The 27,979-nt window shown below is 27.7% G+C and overlaps 2 protein-coding genes across 11 annotated transcripts in view; one reads left to right on the top strand and one right to left on the bottom strand.

Annotated features, from left to right (window-relative positions):
* The window catches only part of Gefmeso (Guanine nucleotide exchange factor in mesoderm), a 32,509-nt gene extending 19,040 nt beyond the window's left edge, over positions 1 to 13,469 (top strand). Inside the window, exons 1-5 of one of the 3 annotated variants that reach the window (XM_074239414.1) lie at positions 292 to 698; positions 4,663 to 5,370; positions 6,235 to 7,172; positions 8,321 to 8,416; positions 9,398 to 13,469. In XM_074239414.1, the coding sequence (XP_074095515.1) occupies positions 4,698 to 5,370; positions 6,235 to 7,172; positions 8,321 to 8,416; positions 9,398 to 12,157 (4,467 nt within the window). In that variant the 5' untranslated portion in view covers positions 292 to 698; positions 4,663 to 4,697 and the 3' untranslated portion in view covers positions 12,158 to 13,469. Of the gene's footprint in view, positions 1 to 291; positions 962 to 4,662; positions 5,371 to 6,234; positions 7,173 to 8,320; positions 8,417 to 9,397 lie in introns of those variants that run through there. The other 2 variants (XM_074239413.1, XM_074239412.1) reach the window with 2 other exon arrangements.
* On the bottom strand, positions 19 to 26,123 carry Hppy (MAP4K3-like protein hppy). Of its 8 annotated transcripts, none has more exons than XR_012478801.1 (20): positions 25,510 to 26,123; positions 25,361 to 25,418; positions 24,827 to 24,982; positions 24,115 to 24,347; positions 23,770 to 24,033; positions 23,495 to 23,690; positions 23,312 to 23,415; positions 22,966 to 23,033; positions 20,996 to 21,049; positions 20,553 to 20,623; positions 19,947 to 20,093; positions 19,559 to 19,734; positions 19,274 to 19,478; positions 18,995 to 19,178; positions 18,629 to 18,906; positions 18,463 to 18,546; positions 18,304 to 18,396; positions 18,096 to 18,222; positions 17,719 to 18,030; positions 19 to 179 (listed from the first exon to the last, which is right to left on the bottom strand). XR_012478801.1 is itself a non-coding variant. In XM_074239416.1 (19 exons), the coding sequence occupies exons 1-19, from the start codon at positions 25,618 to 25,620 to the stop codon at positions 17,931 to 17,933; spliced, it is 2,694 nt and encodes an 897-aa protein (XP_074095517.1). In that variant the 5' UTR covers positions 25,621 to 26,123; the 3' UTR covers positions 17,388 to 17,930. The 8 variants fall into 8 exon arrangements, 6 of the variants coding, with proteins under 6 accessions (XP_074095517.1, XP_074095516.1, XP_074095518.1 ...); XR_012478800.1 differs by lacking the exon at positions 19 to 179 and adding an exon at positions 16,614 to 17,381; XM_074239416.1 differs by lacking the exons at positions 19 to 179; positions 20,996 to 21,049 and adding an exon at positions 21,684 to 21,722 and having other exon boundaries at positions 17,388 to 18,030.
* Between the last annotated feature and the right edge of the window lie 1,856 nt (positions 26,124 to 27,979).

The following is a 27,979-nucleotide window of genomic DNA, read 5'->3' as shown; positions in this document are numbered from 1 at the left end:
CCTCCTCTTCTTCTCAAAAAGTTATTTCTCATGGCAATGGCTCACTGTCATTATAAGTAATATTAGAGTTTGTCAATTTATTCCAGCTAAAATTTAAACTAGGGACACTGGGACTAGATTGCGATTCCACATTTCATGTTAATGCATTAGACTCTGCTGTATATAATAATACTCGTACTCTGTAATGACAATAATGATATAGATAAATGTGTGTGCATGTATATAGTATATAGTATGAAGTTAGTCATTTGATATACATTTTTTCTAAACTATTAACTCTGATTCAGTTAAAGTCAATGCAAGTAAGGATGTTGAGTAGTGACTAGCATATATCTATCTATCTGGTACTAGTGCTCAGTAGAACAGTGTACCGACTAGTACAGAGTAAGAGTGGAGTATATCGAGTAAAGAGTTGAAATATATATATATATATATATATAATATGGGATATAGTAGAGTGAGTGGGCACGTTCTCAGTTTAGCGGCTAGCGGTTAGAAGGCTATAGGCTTCTTTATATCTTTTTAGTGTCTACCTGTTGCTCTGGTGAAAAGCAACTCGCGTTTTAAAATCACCTATGTACACTTTATATCTAATGATAATAATATGAATACACTATATGAGTATTATATGTAAACCCGTGCCAACTAGTGTGTTGTGAATAATACGTGATAAGAAAAATAGTTAAGTTATTTAAATTGTGAGTGAAAGTCTCATATAAGAATCACACTGAATCTCCAATATTTACTCGCTTATCTATCTTTTCTCATTTCTCTTTGCTTTTATCTCGAGATTTTTAATCTTTCATTTAGAAAAATTTATTGTAATCTTTCTTTATAAATCTTTATTATATACTTATATTTATTATTATTATTATGATTATTATTTTGTGGTTGATAACTGACAGTTGTAATTATGATTTTCTATGATATTACCGACAATCACCCGGAAACTGTAAAATAGGTAAAAATAAATCATTGATATCAAAAAAAAAATTCAGTACAGGGTAGAGAAATTTTTTTGATCTTGCAGAGTACAAATTAAAAAAAAAAAAAAAAAAAAAAAAAAAAAACGGGTAATTTTAATTTCAATAAAAAAAAATTATTTAAAAACATTATCACAATAATTACAACTAAAAAAAAAATATCTTGAATAAGAAATTTTTTTTTGCAACGTAATTGTTTGATCTATTGCAATTCAGTTTTTAATTAATTTTTTTATTTTTACAAAGAATTTTTACATGAAAAATTATGTAAATTCTACCTATTTTGTCTGATAGTAGACTATTAACCAGAAAAATACTTCAAAGGTAGAATTATAACATTCGATGCTTGTTAAGATCGACCATCTTCCCCCGCCGTCCTTCCCCTTAATAATCACATTCTTTTGATTACATTTTTCATTGTAGATGGCGTGAATTATTATTTAATCGCGCATACATCGATTATATATCGATGAACTTGATATAGATCAGCAGACATTTATTTTTTACTAAAAAAAACTTTGAATATTTTTATTGATTTTATTTGGAGCATAAAAAATTTTTTTCGAAGAATTAAAAAATTATGGAAAATTTATATTTTTTTTATCAAGTTAATTGAATAATCTAAATTAATTTACACGAAAAATGTACAATAAACGGTTACTATTTTTAGTATATTAAGCAACTGTTTGATAAAAAAATTCTTGATAACGTTTGTTATTAGTTTTGCTATCTTGTTTCATTAATTCAACATATAATAGCGTAAATAATTTGTCTGTATTTAAGTACATAAATGAAACGAACTTGACTTTGGTAAAACAATAAACTATTGTTGAAAATAAAAATTTTTAACAAATATTAATATAAAAAATTGTTGTCAGTACAGGTAAGTAAGGATGTAAGGACATAATACACATGTGACATAGACACAATGTGTATAGTAGATAATATAAAGTACATTATAAAAAGTATAATAGAGAACAATGGATCGTGGAGAGAAAATATAATATGTTACGCCAATGTAAGCCTTATAGGCATCCGTGATTCATCCTGAGCACGAATACCTTCTCGCGTCTTCAACGGAATTTCCACCCGCTGCTATATTGTGTATGTCTATGCATTAATATTTGTCACTAATGTGTCTTTATCTCGTATCTTGTATCGGTGGAGAAACGCAATGAATTTTATGGCAAAAAATACGGGTTAACTTTAAGAATAATGGTGTATGTAAAACATTCATGCAACAACACAAATGTTAAACTTATGTACAGTGTAAAGCCAATCACGCACGTGGAATGTCGCTTAGACGTTAATACACACGTGACGCGACATGGAGTCTCGAAAATGCAGGAGTTGCGCAAGCATTCCCAGGATTAGCGACACCAGCAGAAATAAATCTTACTGAAATATAAATATAAACGGAAAAAATTACTACTGTTTTATAATACATCCGCATGTTCGCTGTTAAAATTGCTGGATGTGAAAATGGTTCCTAAGAATTTGAAAAGATTTTTTTTTAATTAAATTTTTATTAATTATGAATTTTCATTAAAAGTTTGACAAATTAGTTTCCTCCAAATCTATTGCTCTGATAATCATAATTAAAAAACTAATAAGTTACACGTGTAACTAAAAATAGTAAAAATAAAAACTCTGACCCCGGTCAGACAAACTAGTTTAGACAATTTAAACGGTCCATTCAAAATATTGGTAATGATAAATCATAATATTAATTTGGCGCCTCGTAATCTCTGAGCAGAATAGAGAATAGAATAAGAAATAGATAAAGATAACTCGGGATTGAGTAAGTAGAGAGTTAATCAGTGATGTGAGGTTTAAGTACCGGATCAGGCGTATCAGCATCAACAAACTAGCATCCAACATAACATCTAACACCGTGAGAAGCTATGAATAGTAATTGATACTTAAATATAAACACATGCACACACAGGCATCTTTTTATATCTATATTTATATATTTATATATATTTATATACACACACAAACTATAAATGATAAGTAGATCGATTAGCGTAACATTTGGACGGTATAAATTGCCCGTGAGTGAGATCAGAGACATCCATTACGCCTATAGATCTATGAATAAAAAGTAACTAAAAAGGCAAACAAGTATGCTAAGTAAAGAGAACAAGTAACAAAATAAACTACTGACTGTACTAATATGAAAACGAGACAAGAAGAAGAAGAAGAAGAAGAAGATGATGATGATGATGATAAATAAGAGCAATAAAAGATGAATAGAGAGAATAAAATGAGAAATAGATTAAGAACAAGAAGTAGCGGAAGATGAAGAAGCAACTCCACCAAAAATACCCTACACTATTTTCGATACCATACCTTAAACTTATTCGAGATATTATGCACCAGAGTATTATTATATTATATGTATAATGTAGAATAACTTTTATCTCAGCACACCCAAACTTAATTCTCGTGCTCATGAATAATAAATAAAACAAGTAAACCCTGAATAGTAAATAAATAACAATAACACGTGCACGTTTGTTAAATACCAATAAAAAAAAAAGTTGTTTTATTATTTGAGAAATATGTGTATGGGTATAAATATATATATATACAAGAGAAGAGATATGGTATGGCATAGAAAGAAAAGGCACTACCCGGAGTAGCTATTGCTCCGGGTTGAGTTCAATGATCTTGGTTTGCTCTTGCTCTGTAGACTGCCATGCTGCAGACTCAGACTCAGATGTTGGTGCTTAGCTGGTACATGTGAGATGTGAGTTGAGTGTATCCAATGTAGCAGTCACGACAAACTTTTCTGCAGTTCATTCCTTAGTTTAGTTACACATTACATATTGCACTGTTAACAGTACACGCTTTTTGATTTTTATACTATTTCACATCAGTATTTGTGTTTATGTTCCAGTTTGTTCCATGTTTGTGTATGTATGTGTAAAGAGGGGGGGGGGGGCACTTGTATATTCTTTTAGTACCAAGTAAAGAAACATTGTTTTTAGGTCTTATTTGCTCCCTCGCTCCCTCGAGAAGTCTGTTTTATTTCAAAGATCGCCCCACAGACCATTCATGTAAACATTGCTTTTTTTTTTTTTTTGACTCTTTTTCAGAGGGATTTATCGGAAAAGGCCACCAAAATACACTTCCAGTGTAAAAGCGAATAATTAGAGTGTAATTAGGGTAAAAGTACCGTTTGCTTGTTGCCATTTTTGGATAACCAATTTGTTGTTAAATTCTGGGCTTTATGCTTTAATTATCGGTTGTGCGGTTCAAGATAATTTAAGATAGAATTTTAACTTGAGAGTTATTAACAAAAAAAATTTTTTTTCTGTTAATTTCAGTATTTCTTTTCTTTTTTTTTTTTTAAATCACATAATTTGATAACAACAATGATCTGATATTATCATAAAACATAATAATGAAATATTAAATGAATTGTAAATATTGTCAGTAAACAATAAAATTCATCAGAAATTTAAATTTTTCTTTATATTATTAATTCCCATGCATTATAATTATTTATTTATTAATAAAATCGATTTTTTAAATTTCAATATTTATCTATTCTGATAAAATTTATTAATAGTTAATAAATAAAATTAATTTTGAGTTTTTTATAATAATAATAATAATAATAATAATAATAATAATAATAATATGTTATTGTGATTAAAAAATGTTTCAGGAGCGTCTACAGATTTGGTGCCGCAGTTACTTGGTATGTTTGATGAGTTGGCACGTAAGACCGACTGTAACAACTACTACCACAATCATCACCACGGGGAGCACATACCAGCAGCGATTCAAAAACGTTTAAGTCTGGTAGCGCATTCTCAACGTAACTCCATATTCGGTCACATCTGTGCAAACTCACAGCCGCAGTCTCAGCATCAACAACAACAACAACAACAACAACAACAACAACAACAACAACAACAACAGCAGCAGCAGCAGCATCTTGAACCGATGCAGGAGCTACGGATCGAGTATAGAGACAACGAGAGTAGAGTTGAGTCAGCAGGAGTTGCCCAAGTTGAAATAACTGTTAGTGATGATTTTAGTGCTCAAGATAAGGCTATTGATCACCACCTCACCCATCTACATCAGCATCAGCACCAGGAAAATGAGAGCAATAATTCCTCGGCGCTGGCAGTAGCCCCCAATAAGGATGACAAACGATTGTTCAGACAAGAAATGACCGACGGGAATGCTGGTGGATTGATGCCCGATTATGCCACCAGGAGACGTAAACACCTCGACCGTCCACTATCAGGCAGTTCAATTGCCTCAAGCACGTCCTCCAGTGGATGCAGTAATCAAGGAAACGCTTGTTCCGCTAATCCCTATTTGGCTTCAGTCGAGTCACTGGCCGATACCTGTGCCAGCTCTCAAGGTTAGTTTTATCAACGCCAGATACAGAATTTTTTTTTTTTTTTTTTTTTTTTTTTTTTAACAGTCAACCTCTGTTCCAAATTTTTTTCTTATCAGACTAACTTCTCTGGCGTTCATGAACTCAATTTTTTTTTTTTTTTTGTGTTGTTGTTGTCTAGCACTTTATATGACACATGAATAAATAAAGTATTTTACGTGCAAAGAATTTTACATTAAATGTATTTAAGTAAAAAGTTCCAGGTCCATAACCTGATAAATTTAAATCCAGAAAGAAAGGCTACCTTAACTCAAGTACAATATTCTTGACTTCAACTTCTTTAATAATAATAAATTAAGAAAAATTTATTTTTATAAATTAAAATAAAAACCTATACTTTTTGAAAATAACTCCGGAAACAGCATCTGAAACTTTGGCAGAATACTAATTATTATTTACGCTTTCATAATTTGAAAAAATTTTTTAATTGATTAAATTTTTACAATAATATCTTATCGTCCTAAAATTATAAATTTAAGTGTCAATTTCTAGCCTTAGACAAAAAAGAAACTACAAATTAAAGACTTTTGTGTAAATAAAATTTCTCCATGTATAATTACGAAAGACAATGGATCAACAAATGATAACTCGAATTATAAGTTAAACACAATTATTACCAGCTTGAACAATAATGGATTTCATTTTTATATGGAAGACAAAGTTGATGAGAAATGATACCTTATACAAGTACAAAGACTGAGAGAGTAGTCTAATAGTTTTTACACAAGCCCAAGAAATCTTTAAAATAACCTTGAAAAAACTTGTCATTGTATTTATTATCATTAGTAATTTAAAGATAAATAAAAAATGTAATAATTGTTGTTTTAGGTTCTGCAGACAGTGGCGTAGTGACAGCCTCTGAAGCGACAAATGCAAACAATATAAACAGACGAAATAGCCAAAGTATCGAAGATTCGCCACTTTTGTATCACCGTGCCCGTTATTGCGATCCAAAACGAAATCCAGTAGAGCGAGTACTGTTAGAAATAGTGGACACTGAGGCGATATACGTGGAGCACCTGCGGCAAGTAATTCAAGGGTACTTGATATTTTGGCGAGACGATCCTGCTTCGTTGCTGCAGGATCTAGAATTGAACGATCTGTTCAGCAATATCGAGGACATATTCCGTTTCAACAGCGAATTTCTAAAGGAAATAGAAGCCTGCGGTTTAGATCCTGTTAGCGTCGCTAATACATTTACTAAACACAACTCCGGCTTCAAGGTTTACACGGAATACTGTACAAATTATCCACGTACAGTATCGGTACTTACGGATCTGATGAGTCGTGATGATACTGCTAAGGCATTTCGTGAGAGACAAGCTGCACTGGGTCATGCATTGCCGCTCGGTTCGTTTCTTCTTAAGCCGGTACAGAGAATATTAAAGTACCATTTGCTGCTGGAGAACTTGTCAAAGGAGTACGAGGCTGACGAGACTAGGAAGAGGAGAGACAAGGATTTGTTCGGTAAAGCTAAAGACGATCGTAATATTATTGAAGAGGCATTGGCTACTATGACTGGTATCGCTAAACACATAAATGCTATGAAGCGACGGCACGAACACGCCGTCAGGGTTCAGGAGATACAATCGCTCCTTTACGGATGGTCTGGTCCTGATCTTACCACCAGTGGGGAGCTGATCGCCGAGGGTAGATTCAGAATGAGGGGCGCTAAAGCACCACGACATGCTTTTCTTTTCGAACGGATGCTGCTATTGACCAAAAAAAAGGAAGATGGCTTACTTGTTTACAAAGCTCATATTATGGTATGCATTTATCATTTTTATATATTTATGCTTTTTTCCCTATTTTATTCATTATTTATTTATTTATTTATTTAGCCACGATTAGTGTGATAAATTTTTCAGCTAAAATTCTATAAAAGTTTTATGCCGTTTATTTTTAAATTTGCTGATTATATATTTTATTATTATTATTATTATTATTATTATTATTATATATATATATTTTTTTTTTTTATTTAAAAAGTAAAAAAAAATTATTTTAATTAAAATCATACTTGTAATTTTCTTGATAAATTTATAGATATTTTGGATTATATTAATGCTTTCATATAAATTAATATATATCATTAAATGAGAGTAGGCTTCCTGGTACGTTGGCTAAATATGGAGTGTTGATGTAGGTTTTGTAAAATGATCATCTAAACGAGAAATGCCATAAAGTATCCAGTTCATATAAATTGCAGATAAGCTAGTCTAAAAAATTAAATTTCAAGATATAACACATATTTTATTTCATTATTGCACTAACCTTCTTTAAAAGAATAATAATTTAGTTAACTTCTTGGAATATAAAAATAAAAAAAAAATTTAACAGTTTTAGGATCAATTGATGTTCAACTGAATTATTAATTGAAATGTTAAAAGAAAATAGCATAAAATTAGAAATCAAATAAAAATTTTCAATTTTCTTACGTTCAAAGTACAATACAAGGAACATTCACTTTTGATCATCAAATTTATTTATCGATTCGCCGACAAATAAGAAGAACTGAACCACAATTCTTTTATTTTTACAGCTAAAAATAGGCGGAGCCCCACTTTTATATAATTGACCCCCTGAGGGCTTACAATAGATGTAAGAAAAATTTTTTTTTTATTTCTCGACTGACTTGAAAACAAATGTAATTTGTTTTAGTCAAATAAAATTTTATTTTACGCCCTTAAAATTCCAGGACCAGTAATAAAAATAAAAATAAATATAAATTTTACATAAAAAATTTTCTTTTCCTTGAAATTCTATTAATTTCAAATAATTACAAGTATAATACATTTATTAATTATTTAACTAAGAAAAAAATGAATTTTACATATAATACAATTTTATGACATCTATATGCAACATATTTATTTATAAGAAATTTATATTAAAAAATAATTTTTTTTTTCAGTGCTCTAACTTGATGTTGATTGAAAGTATACCCGGTGAGCCTTGTAGTTTTCACGTTATTCCATTTGATAATCCACGTTTGCAATATACATTACAGGTATTATTATTATTATTATTATTATTATTATTATTATTATTATTATTATTTTTTTTTTTTTTTTTTAAGTAAAATAAATTTTAAAAAAATTATTTATAATTTTAGCCAAATTATGTTCTTGATTAATTACGTACGTATGTATGTAAATACTATAAATTTTTACATACAAGTAAAAAAAAATTTTATGAAGAATTAAAAAGTCGTATTTCTTGATATTCAAGTTCATTGATTTTTAAGTCTAATTACGACATTATGTAAACTTGTTTGATATAAAAAAGCAACGGTTTCATTTTTTTGAAAAAAAAAAAAAAAAAAAAAAAAAAAAAACAAAGAAAATAAATAATTAATAATTGAGCCAATTTTATTAAGATTAAAAAAAGATCAGTAATAGGGACATTCACCTTCGGCACTCTCGCCTTCTATATATAGTGAGAGACTTTTATCTTTTACCCAGCCTGGATGTTTAGCTGCTGGAGCAGATAATTTTCTTCATGAGATTGTATAAAAAAGAATAACTCCGCTGTATATATTATGCATTATGGCTTCACTATTCGCACATAAATATTTTTTAAACGCACACGTTGATTTGTGTAATTTATAATAACCCTTTCATGTCCGAAATTTGTTATTTGTTTGAGAAATTTATCTTTGTCTTCATCATACAATAAATATTATTTTTCCATTTTTTAGTAGTTACAAAAAAAAGTTCTTTTTTTTTTTTTTTCTATATATATATATATACATATAGAAAAATAAATAATATAATTTTTAAGCTCTGATTTTTTTTTCTACCTCAAAAAAAAAAATTGTAATTTTTTTTTTTTTTTATTTAAAATTACCAAAAATTTTAATTTTTAAGAAAATCTAAAATTGTTTTAAAATTTTCAAAAAAGTAAAGTCAAATAATTACACTAAAATTATACAAAAAATAAAAATATTTTCATCAATTAATGAAGATTTTTTTTTTTTTTATTATTAAAGGCACGAAACTTGGAACAAAAACGCGAGTGGGCTCTTCAAATAAAACGAGTGATGCTAGAAAACTACAACGCCGTGATTCCTATCCATGCCCGACAATTAGTCCTCCAACTCGGACAAACCCACCACGAGGACGAAAACACAAACGTGAGCGACCGGGGATCCGCAAAGAAGTTGTACTCAGCGCCTCCGGAGTATTTGGAGCGTCGAAAGTTGGAAAAAGAGCGCCGGCGCTCAGAAGCCGGCATCCGTCAAAAATTAAAGAAAACCATATCCTCAAAAACACCGGAGCTAAACCAAAATCAATCAACCCCAGATTCACCCGCATCCTCTCGAAAATCAACCGAAGACCCGAATGTGAATCGCGATCGAAGCCTGAACCGATCTCTCGACGGTCGTACCTCTAAAGTGAAGGATCGTTTTACAAACTGGCGACGTAAATCTGAACCCGGTTTCCAATCTTACATCTCCCTGAACCAGTTCGACGACGAAAAAGATATAGATATAGACATAGTTACTGAAGCTACCGATTCTTTGATACAAGCTGACTCATCAGCGCCCGAAACTGCGAACTCAGCAAGTCCCAACACCAGCGCTGTTAATGACACGTATAACAATAATTTGTCAAGTAAAAATTCACCTTCTGCAAACATAAATACCAAAGATAAAGATACTAACGAACAACAACAACAACAATTGCAACAAATACCGCAAGAACAAGCACAACCACGGACTGTTGAAGAAATAGTCGGGCACATTTTAATGCAAAACCAGGAATTTCAGCGTCTGTTGGAAAAACAGCGAAATAACAGTCTCGCAAATGTCAGAAATCAACGGTTTAAAAAACATCAAAGGTCCGTTGACACTTCTGATGACAGTGACACCGGTGAACAAAATTATTCAACTGATTTTAACAATATTAACAATAGTAATAGCAATAACAACAATAATAATAGCAATAATAATTCTAGAGTAAGACCAAACAGAATAGTAAGGCGAGAGCACAGACTAGTAAGATCCAACAACGCCTGGAACAGTTTATCTTCCCGGGATAATCAGCCCAGTTTGCAGCTCCAGTACAACAACTTGCGGGTTGATGATAATAAGCACCAAGTTCAATCTAACAACAAAATCAACCGGGTTCAAGAAAAAAAAGCTGCGTTTGAAGCCTTTAAGCGACAGAGTATCGTCACGGAGAGCAAGATTATTAAAACTGCACTGCGCATGCGCGAGAACAGTCCCGCGAGTGCCGACAAAATGGCCGGCAAAGATATTGATACCGGTGAAAATAACGACGCGTTGTGTAATACTCATTATGGTGTGTGGGATGAATTGAAGAGTGAGCGATGCTCGAAGACTAGTTCTGACAGTCCAACCAGGCCTGCAGTTTGGCTGACAAAACTCTGTCAGGACTTGCCGAGCTCTCCGCAGAAAAGCGGATCGTTGCCCCGGAGCTTTCAGATAAATCAAAGTAATCCGTCGACGGGGTCGGGGACGGGAACAGATATGCAGCAGATTAGCAAGGCTAGGTTCTTGCAGCGAGACGGTAAGCCGATGAGCGAGCGGCCTTTTACAATAGCCTCTGACAAGCCCGCGGAGATAAATATCGATGATGTGGAGCAGCGGTACACCACTGCGGATAATAAGATTAATTTGGGCAATAAATTTAAGGAGTCTACGTCTGCTTCGTTTTACTCAGTGGAGGATAATCTGACGGACGCTGACTCGGATGCTCAGACCACCAACAGTGCGAACATTCATCCAGATCACAAAATTTACAGGGTAAATATCAGCGGAAGCATGCTGAAGAACGTACTGTCCAAAGCTGGCAGTAGATTGCAAGGGCTGAGGTCCACTGTCAGCGCGGAGACTCTTGAATGTGTCGACGAGTTTGATAAGACCAAGAGATTTGCCAGCAAAATTAAGAAGAAGAAATTCAGCAAGTCGAGACTTTTCAGAGAATCTTCGACGGATGTTGATGAACCGATCGGATGCATGCCTGGCAATTCATCGATGGACTTGACAGACATGTACTACAAACAAGGAAGCTCTGGACTTGGGGCTCGCATTGCCCAGGCTGACTATGCAGACCCGTCAACGCTATTTTTTGACATCAAGCGCGGTGAATCTTGCGCTAGAATTTCTGACAGTCATTTAGACAACAATGAAGATGATGTGGTGGACAAGGATGTTGCTGACAGGCAGAGGCTGCCGAGCGACGGTGATAATTATTATGAAAAATGCTTTGAATCTATTGAAAACTATGTTGATGAGACTGATGACGCCTTTAGGGATAGTGCAATATTCAGCGACGGCGAGGAAGTTGTTTCGCCGTTCGTTAAAAGCAAACTTAGGATGTCGCTTAATGAGGTTAGTTCTTCTCGAGCGCCGGTAAATTGTAGAGCCGTGGGAAAATCAAAAGTAGCGCCACCTGTGCCTGTAAAGAAGAAAACAATCAGGAATACCAAATTTATTTGCGAAGACAGCAAACCTGACGTTGCGCTCAAGCCGGATAACTTGAAAGTACGCACTAGGTTAATTGTTGGCAATGCTGGAAATATTGAAAAGTGCGTTAAAATTACTGTTAAGGAGAGGGGCGCCATTCCTGTTTCGATTCCCAGTTATTTGACGAGCAACGGCGAATTTTATAGCGAAAATGGCAATGAGGGAAGAAATAACTCTGATGTTTCAGCGGGGCAGAGTCAGGCAGGTTGGGTTAAAAAAATGGTGGGACAACTGCAAGCACAAATAGAAACTCTGTAATGTTATTTAATAATAGTTTATGATTATTGTTAAAATCAACATATCAATATTTTAATTGAAAGTTATTTAATTTGTTTGGATGATTAAAGTTAATATAAATTTGCCATAAAGTACAATTGAGATTCAATTGTCTATAAGATAATTCATTTTATTATTATTTTTATTTTTTAAAAAATAAAAAGTAAATAATTGTGTTGATTTTAATTAAAGATTGTCAATTTATATTTATTTAATTCTTATCTTTAAACCAGTTATCATTTATTGAATTTATCTAACTTATCTTTACTTGTTTTATATATTCTATTATTATTATCATTTATTCCAGACAACGTACAATCAATGTTTATCTAAGTTTATTATTATTATTATTATTATTATTTTTTTTTTTTTTTATTACACCAGTTACAATTTTATTAGTTTTCGTTAAGATTATTCGTAGATAGTGTTTTCTTCTTGTGTAATAACCTTGTAGTATCAAATATTACAATTTAATTTTTTTTTTTTTTTTTTTAAAGTTATTCAATTATTTTAGTGGCTAGTGTTTTTATTTATTTTTTTTATTTTATTGGCTTTTATCTCGGATAAAATTTTATCCAGGATTAAAAAACTGGCTCTAAAAATATTGAAACATTAATTTGAAAAAATTAATTTTAATTTACATTTTTTCAATGATATTTTCTCAATAAAATAATTAAAATTTTAACCCAGAACAAAGTGGCCTTAAATAAATTATTAAATTATAGCTCACCGCTAATTTAATATGCCCAAAATAAATCTATCAAACTAAAAAATATGTAATTACTTTGCAATTTTAACGTAAATTGCCATTAAAATTAGAATAATAATTTTAATTTTTAGTATTATAATCTAAAAAAATTGTAAAAAAATAATTAAGGATTAGCGTAAGAAAAACTTGTATTTTAACTTTTTTTTATTATCAGAACTTCTATTTACAATAAATTTTGGCTAGTCGTGTGTATACATAATAAGTAAATAAATAGTTGAATAATTAATAATAAATTAATTGTTTTATTTTATTCATCATTTCTTTTCTTCTTTCGGGACATATTTTGTAAAAAAAAATTATTACGGCAAATGAGAGCGTCGAAAAAAAAGAAACAAATTTTTTAATTAAAATTATTAATAGTGACAATATTATTAATAATTTGTTATACACATATATAACTTTATTAATTTATTTATATGCTTCAATAGATAAATAATAATATTAAATATTAACTATTAGCATGCGATCTATCCACCTAAATCCCCATTTTTTTTTTTTTTTTTTTTTTTCAGTCGATAATTAAAACATAATCTCATTTGTTTTAATATTTACTATGATTATTGTTTAATTAATGGTGTTCTTTATTAATTTATTTATTTAATTAATAATTGTTTAATATTAATAGTAATAGAAGTTAAAGAAAAAAACATTTGGTAATTAATAATTTAATAAAACAAACAGTAATATTAGGTGTGCTGAGAGTAACTCTCAATTATTGCAAGAATAATTTTATTATTTTCTATAACTATCGATTGTTTAAACTTTTAGTTAAACATTAGAAGGTAAAACTTGAGGTACATTTTTTAATAGTCAGCTACTTAATTTTCAAAGATTTTTTTCCCGCTATTTTTTACTATTTTTTTTTTAACTATTTCTATTATTCAATTAAGAATTGCCGTTTTACGCTTTTATATTAAATATATGTTCTCTTCATTTATTTATTTATTTATATATAGATATATTTTCTCTTTATTTTTCTTCTTATACGTTACAGCTTTGCCTCGTATATGTAATTCAAATGTTTCAAATAAAATTAAATAAAAATTTAATATCCGCCAAAAAAATATTTTGACACAAAATTTTAATAGGATTAAATTAATTAATTAAAAATTAGCAGAGGCAAAGCTATCGATCTGGTCATATCGAGCAGGTACATTTTTTCGCTGTGCTAATTTTTTTACATATAATTATTGAAGAGATTTATTTATAATTATTTTAAATTAAAAAATTTTAATATTTAAAGGCAAAATTCTACTGTAATATTAAATCATATAATTTATTCAAATAAAAGGTATTAATTGCTAATTATTTTAATTGTCTATTTAATTTCAATTAACAATTGTGTAATTATAATAAATTAATAGTTTTGCATAATTTAATTTTAACAATATCCGGAAAAATAATTTAGAAATCTAACGACCTAATTAGGTCATTATTTTTTTTTTTTAATTACAAATTTATAAAAAAAATCATAAGATTTAAAATGATTAGAAAAAACATTTTTGTTTTTTTTTTTTTTTTTAAGGTAAAAGACCCAATTATTGACACTCGCAATTTTATTCTAATTAAAAAAATCAAATATTCTCAAAAAAACGAATTTTCTTAAAATTTATAATTCAAAAATTTAATTTATTAATTTATTAGAGTTGATTTATTTTTTTTAATTAAAATAAAATTGCAAGTGTCAATAGCTAAGTCTTTTACCTTAATTTAAAAAAAAAAATCAATTATGTCCTCTCTAATAATTTTTTTATAAATCTAAAATTAAGAAAAAAAAATAATGATCTAATTACAAAAAAGAAAAATTTTCTATAAAACTAACAAGTAAAAAAAATCAATATTCTTAGTAAAAAAAAAAAAAAAAAAACTTCTGCTATAATTTCATACTAGTGACATATGTTCAAAATTATTATACCTAAAATTCATCACATGATTCATAAGAGTCAGTACAAAGACATTGATTTTTTTATTTTATATTCTCTGACCATATGGTCGTCCGAAGTGATACCGTAGTAATTCTTCCATACAATTAAACCTTATGTAATAGATACATTTAACAATTAACAATTAATACCTTTACATTGATGTTTATAATCAAATAAATTATGTAATAATATATTATGATATTTAAAATTATTGTCTTGATAGTAAGAAAAAAAAAAAAAAAAACCATTACTTGTCAATTTAAGAAAAGTAATGACTACTGACAGATAAATATAAATGAGATCCAGTAATTAATTATCACTGCATAAAGATATGTAATAATTTGTCCGTGAAAAATGAAATAATATTTATTTGAAAATATATGCCATTTATTATTATCATTTATTATTTAATCATATACTTTTTGTGATTAATGACTCTTCAATAATATTAATTTATTTTCTAATATAAAAAATAATTAACTATAACCGGTAATGGATCCTTTCAATATTTTATATCGTTATTATTATCATTATTACTCTTATTATTACGTACTTTATTATAAGGGAAGACATTCATGGTTACGATGAATGGATTATTTTAATTGATTACATGTGAATTTTAAAATAAATTAAATTTAATTTAAAATTTCTGTCACTTAGAAGAATAACATATTTTTTTAATTTTTTTTTACATTAAGCTACAAACATTTATTTTTCGTCTTTATTATCGGTTTAGTCGAGCGAAAGTACGTATATTAATTATAACAACTTAGCGGTCACTAACGTGCATAGCGTTTGTGGTGATAATTATATATTTACTTTAATAACAATAATAATAATAATAATAATAATAATAATAATAATAATAATAATAAAATAATTACAAAGAATAAATAAATGTCAAGTGATAAAATATTATTTTAAAATTAAATTATTATTTTTAAAAATAAAATTAAAATTGAAAATTACGTTATGTCCTAATTTATATAAATTTAATAAGGCGTTATTTACAATAATAATTAATGGAAATAATTTTGTTGTAATGTTTAAAAATAATTTTACACCACGTGTGCACCCGGCACTTTTTTTTTTTTTTATTTATTTATTTATCTAATTCTCTAGTTGATAAAATTTTACACCACGTTACAGGTGCTGTAAGAACGTATAATAAAGTAATTTTTTTTTTTTTTTTTTTTTTTCTTGTAACATTAATTAAACTAAACAAAATTTTTTTCAGAAGTTAAAAGAGTAATTTTTTGAAGTGCCGTAAAAAAAAGGCAATTAATATTTTTATTATCTATTTTTTTATATGTTATTTTTATTAACATTGCAAGAATACAGAAAAAAATTAAAAAATTAAAAAAGTTCAAAAATTAAAAAAATTTACAACTTTTTTTACTTTTTTATTTTTTTATGTATTCTTGTAATGTTAATAAATAACATATAAAAAAATGGATAGTAAAAATATTGATTGCCTTTTTTTTACAGCACTTTAAAAAAATTACCTAAAATTCACAATACCCCCTTGAAATAATAAAAAATTTACGGTTGAAGATTCTAATTAAGTCCGTCTGAAAAAACAATTTATTACACGTCCTTATGGTTGCCGTTTGCTAGAAGGGCGCATAATAATTACACGCCCTTATGGCATCTGTAACGTGATATATTTACCGCACGACAAATACTTTTTTTATACTGAAAAAAATTATAATGAATTTTTAATACTCATTATTACAAGCTGACAAATATTTAAATGTTTTTATTATAATACTCTTCTTCATAATCTATTTTTTATAATTAAAATAATCAAAATTATTTTGGTAATTATTACAATTTATTTTTATCCAAAATAATTTTAATTTTTTTTTACATAGTTTTATTTATAATTAATAATTAGTTGTTTGCAATAAAAAAAAGTAAAAGTATTGATGATTGTTTGTTATTAGGTAATAAATAAAAACTTGATGATGATACAGGGAAAATTTATTATCGAGATGAAAGTAATAAAAGTAAAAGCAATGAGACCACACATTGAGAGTCAACAGATGAAAACTTTCCATGTATTTTTGGATCATCATTCAAGTTATGACTTATAATGGAAATATTGAGTAACTAAATCTATTAAGTATTTCACAATGTTCAAAAAAAAAATCTTCAAGTTTATCACCCGGCACGTGTATAAATTTCTTTTGATCTTTAAATTTTTCAAACTCATTCAGATTATGAAGATCAAAAGATTTAAATGGCTCGTGCGTTATAATTAACTTGGTATTTAATATTTATAAATATTATTTTTTATTATGAATACAATAATATTTTTAATTCAATACTTTTAATTATTATTTTGACTTGATTTTTTCAAAAATGATAAGTGTGATTTTTCGACATTTAAAATTTTTGAAATATTAATTTTATAAAAATATTATTAACTTTATTAATTAATGTTAAGCTCTTTTTGTAATTGCAGTTTGTTTGAACAAAAACAATGTATACATTTAAAATATTGGTCAGCCTGTTGATTAAAAAAAAAAATAATTTAAATTTAAACTTTGGTCGATTAAAAATGAAATTATAAACAACATAAAAAAATTCATAATCTACTGATTGATAGAAAATAAACTTTTAACAATAATCTCAAAAAATCTCCTCAAAATCAATTAAACATGCTAATTATTATTAATTTGTTTAAATAAAAAAAGGGCTTAAATCAAATAAAACTTAAGAGCTTGTCTTTATAACTGGAATCGTTAATATCTATCACATTATCCCGGCAATTAAAACTCTGAATATTTTCAATAATATACGAAGACGCAATCACAAATTTACATATTATTTTAAATTTTATTTACCTATTTTATTAAAATCGTCTCCTTTTGGTGGTTGTGGAAACTTAATTAGTTAATATTCATCTTAACTGCACAAATTTATGCTTAATCTTCAGCTGTCGGTATTAAACGCAAATAGCTCCTATTATTTTTTATTTTATTTTATTATTTTGAGTGATACGTTGATGCACAAACCCGTCTTTAAATTTATTGGCATGCAGAATTAAAGGCGTTTTTTAATAACTGGCTTCGTGACCAGCAAGTATGTACAAATCAGCTCCTTCTGTTTCACTCAACGTTCCTGAATGAACTAAATGACTTTCTAACATAACAACTCTGTAAAAAAAATATTAAACCATTATTAATAACACAATTAGTCAATAAAATTTTAATGAACTTACTTATCAGACCCAAGCAGCCTATACGTTCTGCTAGCATCACTTATTTCTTGTGTTACTTCACCATTTTTATAACTTCGTCCTTGCATACCATGTTTATGAAATGCCAGTACACTATCAGGTAAACAAACTAAAAAAATTTCATTTTATTATTTATACAAATGAATAATATTAAAAAAAAAAAAAAAATAAATAAATAATTTAAATTTACTTATTGATTCAATTTGAAAATTGAATTGTAATTCAGACAATTGTTTTTTACTTGTTCGAGGTTTTCCTTGTAAAGTAACAAACTTAATAACATCTGAAATATAGAAATTAATTTAGTTTTAATTTTTTCCCACTAACCACTGATAAAATAAAAACTTACTGTCATAACAAATAAGAATAGAGTCTTTTTCAAATTGTGTTACATTAATTACATGAAGGTTCTCTCGCCTTGGAATTACAGTGGCTGAAAAAATAAATAATTCATTTTTTAGACATTCACTCACTATATGTTGTTGAATTTATGATAAAAAAAATATCAAAATTACCAGAACCGTCAATATCTTCCAATTCATCGCTATGAAACCAACTGGCACCAGAATTCATATTTATTAAATCAAGTTTCAATTTATTTTGTTGATAAGCCTGTTTAACGGATACACAAACCATGGGGTACTCCATATCCGGAGTAATTATCATCTCAAAAACATTTAATGGCGAGGGTAATATGCAGTCAAAGTGTTTCAGCAGCATGAATTTATTTAGCGGGTCGTACCATTGCATCAAGAAAATTCCAGCTGGCGTCGCGCCACACAAATACTTGTATCTAAAAATAAAAAATCAGTCACATAAAGCCAATTTATAATTTAATAACAAACACAATAAAAAATGAATCAATATCGTTATTAAATTACCCATTGTATGGATTCCGTCCGACACAACATTTGCTACAACCTTTAGTATCCGGGACTTTAGTAGTGAGCGCAAATTTGCGCGGTACTAATCGTTCAGGTATTTTATTCATGTGCAACGAAAACCTGTGGGTTTGCTTACTCTGCATTGCCAATAAATCATGCCTGTACAATTGCGGTGTTTTTCCTGTAACATGAGTATTTTTATTTAATCAATGTAAATGGGTGATTCACTTTATAGTCTGTACAGGAATTAAATAAATAAATTAATACTTGATTTACCTGATAAAGACATAAGGACATCTTTGATAACGTACATCCATATCGTACGTCTTGGATACAATTGATCAATTGCCGTTTCATGTAATTCATTTAAATTTAAATTATAAATACCCTCTTCGGCGGCTATTAATAAATGCTGATCTCTTGTATCAGGATGTATCCAACTAGCTGTACAATGTATTCTTAATGGACATCCATTGAATACCTATTGGATTATTAGAAATTTTTATTTTTTAGACAAAGTTGAATTTAAAATTTAAAAAAATTTTTTTAAATAAAAAATACCTTTGAAAAACAAGCTCCCATATGAACTTTTGGTGTAGGAGGTAAACCATTGCTAGTAGGCCTAGGTGGAGTGTGTCTCTTTCTATCCCTCCTTCTCGGTGGAACTGGTGGAGTATCAGATAATAAATCTGGTCCAATACCTTCTTCTTCGCCATTACCCGTAGACTCTCTGTCACCTGTATCAATTTACATTTATTAATATTAACAATCAATTAAAAAATAAAATAAATAAATTAAAAAGTAACCAAATTATTTACAATGTATAAAATAATGTTGAGTGTTTTTAATACGATTTTTTTTTATTTAAAAACTGATAAGGATCGATAGAACGAAAAAATATATTAGTGCAATCTAGAGCATGCTCTAAGTACAAGATACGTGCTCCTACCATTGTACCGCGGAGAATCATCTCCAGGTCCACTGTCTGACAATGAACGTTGACGTTGGCCATTGACTGATGATAAAGACAAGGAACCGCTGACTAAACCATACAACTCGTCCACAGAGCTGTGTCGTCTGGGACTCGCTTGTGACCCTATACACCCAACCTACTATTTATACGCTACTACTTTTTAGTTATCATATTTAAATAATATATTCAACACACTAATTACTAATAAAAATTTTTTTTATTATTTTTTATAACAGAAAATTTTTTGATTTTATACTTTAACTTGAAGGTATTTTGCAGGATATTTTTTAAGCATGTACTGAACAAAACCAACTATCAAACATATTTACTCTAAAAATCATCAAAATAAAATCTACGGCAATTTTTTTTTTTTTTAAACAAAACAAATATTTACACTAATAAATTCATGCACCCACATGCTTTATGTAAATAAATTATAATAAACAATAAAGCAATGTCCATTTTAAAATTTCTCTCGGTAATTTTTTACATTTAAAGTCATATTGAGAACACAACAGTGCAGTGACTTTTTTTGTTTACATTATTTATTTTACATAAACATGAATAATTGTAATTTCTTACCCGGTAAATTGGAGTAAAAGCCTCGATGTACTTCACACTTGTCCGAAGATTCACCGAGTGGGAGTGTCGCCCTGTAAAAAATAATTTTTTTTCAATTACTTTATCCGTTCACAAACTAATAACAATAAAAAAAAAAAATAATATTTTACATTTGTGATTTGGTAATAATAAAATGATACAACGATGGTTAATGTATTGTTAAGTCGCTGTCTATTAAAATTGAAAAATGATAAATGAACAGTGTATTAAATAAAAATGACAATTATTAGCAATTAGTATTTTTTATCCTAGAAATAAATTAAAAAAAAAATTTATTATGTTTTCTTTATTTGATACTGAGTGTTGTAAAGTGTCTTGTAAAAAAAAAAAATTAACTAGTGCGTAAAATAAAAAAAAAAAATCTGCAAATAAAATTCAAATTATCAAATCGGATATGTACTTACTGCAGGGAGTATAGCTGGTCACAATGACCATCAACCATTGACATTGCATTTCCCCTGCACATATAAAACTATTGTCACACACTCAATGACCATAATAAATAACTTTTACATTGACCCAATTTATTTCTCCTGATTGTTATCTTTTTTTTAATATTATTCCACGCATCATAAATTCAACTAACTAATCCCAGCATATTATTATTTATTAACAATTGGTTATTTTATAAACTAATCATCCATATCCGTATTCATGTTCATATCCATACAAAATTATCATCTTATAAATAAATACCCTACAATATTTTTATTAGTTGACACAATTTTTTGTCATAAATAAAAATATGTTTTAATAAGGAACAAGTACAAGACCATAGCTATTACGAGTTTGTTTGTTGATTGATTAATGTGTTATTAAAAGTAAAATAAAAAAAAAAAATAAAATAATAAAAACAAATAAGACTTGCAGGCATTCGTATAAGAATTAATTGAAGCGTTATCTGGCAAGAAACCAAAGAAAACATTTTTCAATAAAAATTTGTCGATTGAGTCTAAACATGGGAGTTTAAATGTATTTTTAAAAAAAATTTAATGGATGAAATAAATTTAAATGTGATTGATAATGAAAATAAATGCATGATGTGAAAAAGCGTAAGTGCAAGGGGCAAGGGAAAAGGTTACCTGCCGATACCTTAGCAACAACTCCTCATCAATGTACTGCAATAGACTCCTGTTGAGAGAGAAATCATATAAAAATTACCAATTTATTTGATAGTAATTATTTTTTGAATTTAAAATTTTTAGGGATTTTTTTTTTTTTTTTTGGTAATCGACAGTTTTTTTTTTTTTTTTTTTTTTTAATGAGTGTAGTCGTGATAAATGACGGTCGAAAAATAACTAATGTATTTAAAGTGATACCTACGGATGAAAATTAAATTAGCCGACATCTAAATTTTTTTTATTAATAAAATTTTTACAAAAAAATTAAAAGAAAAAATTGCACATGCAAAAAATTTGAAAAACTATACGTGCAATTTTTTAAAAATATTTTTTTATTGCTAATTCAATTAATAAAAAAAAATGAAAATTTTTCGCTGTCGGCTAATTTTAGTTTCATTACCTACGGTATTGATTTATTAAACTAAGAAATAATAAAGATTTAACTTTAAAATTTCATACCATGCGATACGGTTTAGTAAAAAAAAAAAAAAAAAAAAAAAAAAAAAAAAACTACCATGCACTTGTATTTTAAATAAATAAAATTTTGATTGAATTAATTAATTAAATAATTCAATTGTCTACTGTTGAGTCATTGCTGTTAATTTGTTAAGTGGATCTAATTAAATTTTTGGAATAAATATGATTAATTAACTGTGAAAATTTTTGATTAAAAATATTTAATGGATTGCACATGTGATAAATGTAAACAAAAAAAAAAATACTTTTACTTTAAAATTAATTTTACCTGAGACTCATATGAAATATTTCAGTGCCGATTTTGCTTCGACGGGACAATTTACTAATACAAAAAATTTATGTAATTTTTTTTATGTACTTTTTAAGACAAATAACAAAAAGCTCGAAGAACATGAATTAATTTTTTTGAGAATAAGAAAAATGTTTTACTTTATAATTTTTTTTTTCTTTTCAAGTAAAAAATTATGAAAGCGACTTAAATAAATGATAGCCAAAGCAATCGTGCCAAATGCAATTTGAAATTTATCTTTTACACTAATTAACAGACTCGTGTGGTTCTTGTACTTTTTTTTTGGATTAAGTCCGTCGTTATTAAAGCTTTTAATGTAATAAATAGAAAGCAATTTAAAGATCTGTACATTAATAATTAATTTATAAATTTACAATTACATTTATTCATCCACGGTTATCATTCATCTCACCAGGATGTATTCTATACTATTGTTTAATATTTATATACATAGTAAAAAAATATTCATTAGTTAATAATTACTCACTTTTCTGGAACGTCGTCGAACGCTGTACCAATACCACAATCAGGATGAACATCGCAGTTATGGACAGTCTAAGAAATATTTCCAATTATCATACAAATATTGTAATAAAATTAATTATTTTTACTTTAACATAGAGCAGGGATTTTAAAACACAGATGTTAATTGTAGAGAATTAATGTGAGAAATTAGGTTAAAAAACACGTGTCTTCAAGAGAATAATTAAATAGATCACATGTGCACAACATATGTATTTTATTTTTTATCTTCTATCGGAATTCTCAGCATCATAGTTTTATTATATTACGACTATTAAAAAATTAATAAATAAATAAAACAGCTAAATTACCTTAACATTATTCATGATGTCCATAATATCCCAAACAGGATTACCACCGTCAATTGGTGGCGTAGTATCTCTTTGAAGTGTTCCACTATCAAGGATAATTCGATCTATAATAAATAATATTATGAATTTTTAATATTTATTTTTCCCAAAAATCTAAAAAATGATTAATGATTAATTTAATACCATCACTGTCTAATTGAGAGATAGGACTCTTTGGTTTAGGTCTCGATGTATGTCTTGAAGCTATTCTCTGAGGTACATTTGGCACTGCTCCGTCTTCGTCAGCCTCTAAATCAGTAAACATGTGACTCGGATTCGATACTTTTTGCAATAATTCTAATGCCAGCCTTTTATTCATTTCTCCTTGAAAAAATGCGTGCTGTAAAATGAATGATTTATTAAAATTATGATTTAAAAAAAAAAAAAAAAAAAAAAAAAAAAAAAAAAAAAATCTAAACCTGTAATAATTTTTCTGCAGTCGGTCGTTTTTTCGGATTTTTAGTCAGCGCAATTTTAACAAAATTGTGAAACGTCGGGCTCCATTTATCGCGATCCTTCAATGTCGGAGGTTTAAATCCCGACTTGGACATGAGAAATAATGCACGCATCGGATGGAGATCAAACATCGGTGGTTGTAATTCTGCAAGTTCTATCGCCGTGATACCACATGCCCAAATGTCACACAATTGATTATACCCGCCTTTTCTTTCAACAGCCGCAACCTATTTAACCCATTGATTAATAAGATTAATAATTCAGAAAGGATTTTTAGTTTAGATAGTTTAAAAAAGTAAATACTATACCTCCGGGGCCATCCAATAAGGTGTACCGATAAAACTTTTTCTTTTGTTTATAGTTGCTGTTATTTGTGCAGACACTCCAAAGTCTGCTAGCTTAACGTCGCCTGATTCCGTCAATAATATATTTGCACCTTTTATGTCTCGGTGCATTTTACCCATTCCGTGTAAATACGCCAGTCCCAAAAGCGTTTCACGGCACATGTATGCTATTTGTATTTCACTTAGCGGTCCAGTAACTATTTTAAATTAATATATTAATTAATTTAAATTATACTATACATTTCAAATTATATTAATTCAGTGAATTTATTTATCAATGCTACGGTAATGTATTCCATTGATAATAAATAATGAATAAAATAATAATAATATGATTCAATTTTAAATTGATTCAAGTAAATAATAATTCAATTGTAATTATGCGTAACAAAAGATTTATTAAGATATATCTAGATTAATCTAAATCGGTCAAATAAATAAATTAAAATATTATTTAATAAAAATTTATTTAATCAATTTTTAGAATTTTTTTTATTATTTTTTATCTGTTATTATCACAAAAATTTTATCGCAAATTAGATACCTACTTATCCGGATGTAGAATTTTAAATTGAAAATGTAAGAAAAAAATTGCGGCTCGTAAATAAAACAACAATTACCAGACTGTAATTGTAAGTATAAAAAAAAACAAATAACAATTATAATATAAACTTACTGTGATAAATATCTTGTAATGAACCACCACTACAGTATTCCATACAAATCCACAATTTATCACGTCTCAAATAACTACCATAGTAGGCAATAATATTTGGATGTCGGCAATCTTTCATCATTAAAATTTCCTGCTGTATGATAGCGAAATCATCACCTGTAAAACGATACAATTATTATTTTATTTCGATTATAATTGATAGAAAAAAAATCTAAAATTGTTAAAGGTCGGCTGTTAATTTGGAAAATTTTTTAAATAAATTAATTACAATAAAAAAAAATGCTTTTGAAAATTTTCACATGTGAAATTTTTTAATTAAATTTTTTTTATAATAATTTAATTGCTATAAAATTCTAAAAAATTTTTAATATCTGTCAACTTCAGTGTCATAAAAAAATTTTTAATGTCGGTCAATTTTAGTGTCATAAAAAAATAGTATAGATTAAATAAATGAAAAAAAAAAAAAAAAAAAAAAAAAAAAAAAAAAAAACAATCTTAACAATAGTAAAGAACAAACAAAACACTTGACATCACCTGGTTCCAACTTGATAACCTTTATCGCAGCAAGATCATTCATGGACAGTCTTTTAGCCTGAATCATTAAAACAATGAAGATTAAATTAAGGATGATAAATAATAAAATTTCGAGTAAGAAAATGTTGGAGAATTTTTATTTAAAATACCTTATAAACATCACCGTAAGTCCCACTACCAATTCTTTGAATAAGTTCATATTCATCTTGTGGATTTCGTCTACTTATGTCGCTTGAGAGTACATTGGCATTTACCGCCATTGTATATCAACATTCGTTATATTTTATTACTATTTATTCATTTAATTATTTATATCTGTCACTATTATAAGTAATATTATGTACAGTAGTATGATTTTAAGTTTATTGTGATTCCAATAGTTTATAAATTACACAATAAGTTACTGTTATTATTATTGTTATAATTATTATTTATTTAGCGAGATGTCACACGTTCGATAGAAATGTCGCTATGGTCGCCATTGTTCACAACAGGACTGAACTTGGCCGCGTATGGATCTGTTTTTTTAGTCTACAGCTCGCGGCCTCTTTCAGCTGGTGCTGCCACATCGAGACAGACTTGCTATACTTACTTGTAATCTTCTATATACCTGTATTATACTAAATATTACACAAAAATACAATAATGTACTGAGATAACACAGTAATAATGTCAGATAAACAGAGAAAGTAACGCGAAGTCAAAAAGATATGACAGAAAAAGAAGAAACTAATAAATGAAAATTAAGTTAGCCATCTAAACTTTTTTAGAATTGTTTTAATTAATAAAATTATTACAAAAAAATTTTTAAAAAAAATTCCGTAAGTAAAAAATTTTAAAAACTATGCGTGCAATTTTTTGAAAATATTTTTTTATTGCTAATTCAAGTAATAAAAAAAAAAAACAAACAAAATTTTAGTTTCATAGCTAATAACAATGTCAATGTGCCAAAATTTTAATTACTTATTAAAACTGTCACTAATTTTATCAGCCTGATAATTACATGTTTAATTTAACGTCTTATCTTATTAATTTTTTTGCTTCGAATGGATTTTTAGATCCAAGATTCTCGTCTTATATTAGATAAATTAATGTAGTAGACATTTGATCATTTTTAGAATTTTTGTAAAATAAATTATGACAAGAAAAAAAATAATTAAAAAAATTGACGTAAAATTTTAAAATTCAATTTTTTTTTAATTATTTTTTAAAACTAATTTTTTCGTTAAATAAATTAAAAAATTAATAAAAAAAATTCTGAAAAATTTTAAATATCGACTAACTTAATTTTCCTAGTTAGCCGACGTTTTTAATTTGCATTATATTAATTAACTGTTAGAAATTAAATATTAAAAATTTAAATACTTATATCTGCATCAGCAAACTTTGAGAATGCGGAAAAAAATATTCCGTAACAGAATATTATATCAAAAGAAAAAATAAACAACAAAATAAATTTATAAAACACGAAAAATCGTAAAAGAGATTTAAAAATATTGACAGCGTTTTATCAAATACTTCCTTAGTTTACAAATAATAATTAAAAAGTATTGATATACTTTTATTGAAATTTAATTACAGATATGTCGTGTTTAAAAAATTTAACGTTACTCACACTTTACCAATAATTGAATTAAAATGTCATTACTTACTGGATTTAATTAAAAAAATTGTTGAACTCAGTATGAATAACGCGAAAATAATAACAATAATTATGTCATTATAAGATATCAAAGAAAGCACAAATTATACAATAAAATAATATGCAATTTATATAAAAAGTTTTTTCCGGATGAAGGTACCTGGGGTCAGAGTCCTGTGACTTTTAGTCCAAGTCAAGTAACTTTCAATTAACGGGAAATGTTTATCATATCCATTGAATTTAACTCAACTATCTAAGTATATGTTTAAAATAAAAAAGAAAACAAAGAATGTCAGTCTATCGCAATGCTATCATATATTCAGTGAAGGTATTTTTTATTTATCTACTCTGCCCCTCATATTTTAAACGGAAACAGAACCTACGAAGGGTAACAAGGGATTGCCGCCAGAAGGGATTCGGCCAGAACGCACTCATGCAATAATCATCTACTGATTCGAATTAGTATAACAATAAAATCAATTTTTTTTATTTTATAATTAATAATTTTATATAAATTGAAATTAAATTTTTTACCAATATAATTGATCCTTTTTATGTTAATAATATTCAGAATATCTTATTAGTTTAGTTTATAAATAATTAATAGCATCTGTAAAGAGAAGATAGACTTAAAACAACGGGAAAGAACTTATTTTCAACGAGCTTGAGCTAAAATTTATAAAAAATTAAAATTAAAAATTTTATAAATTTCTAAAACTGATTTTTATATTTCTGGTGGATTCGAATCCAATAAAAACTCGTTTAGTCATTGTTAATCTGCTTGAAATAAACACTTCAGGTTAACGATCCTTCAATATATATTTATCATTTCACTCAGTATATTCGAAATTTGAAGTCATTCTGTAAAAAATAAAAAGAAGAAATTATCTTAACTAAATTTTAATTGTAATATTTCAAAAATAGTATTACAAGACATTGAACTGTTTAGACTGATTATTAAACCTAGGATACCAGTA

The sequence above is a fragment of the Cotesia typhae genome, unplaced genomic scaffold, assembly GCF_013202065.1.
Source record: "Cotesia typhae breed Kobodo isofemale line unplaced genomic scaffold, CoteBio_Ctyphae contig_23, whole genome shotgun sequence".
Taxonomy (NCBI): Eukaryota; Metazoa; Arthropoda; class Insecta; order Hymenoptera; family Braconidae; genus Cotesia; species Cotesia typhae.
The sequence above is the reverse complement of the archived record's forward strand: the minus strand, read 5'-3'. Positions and strand labels throughout refer to the sequence as shown.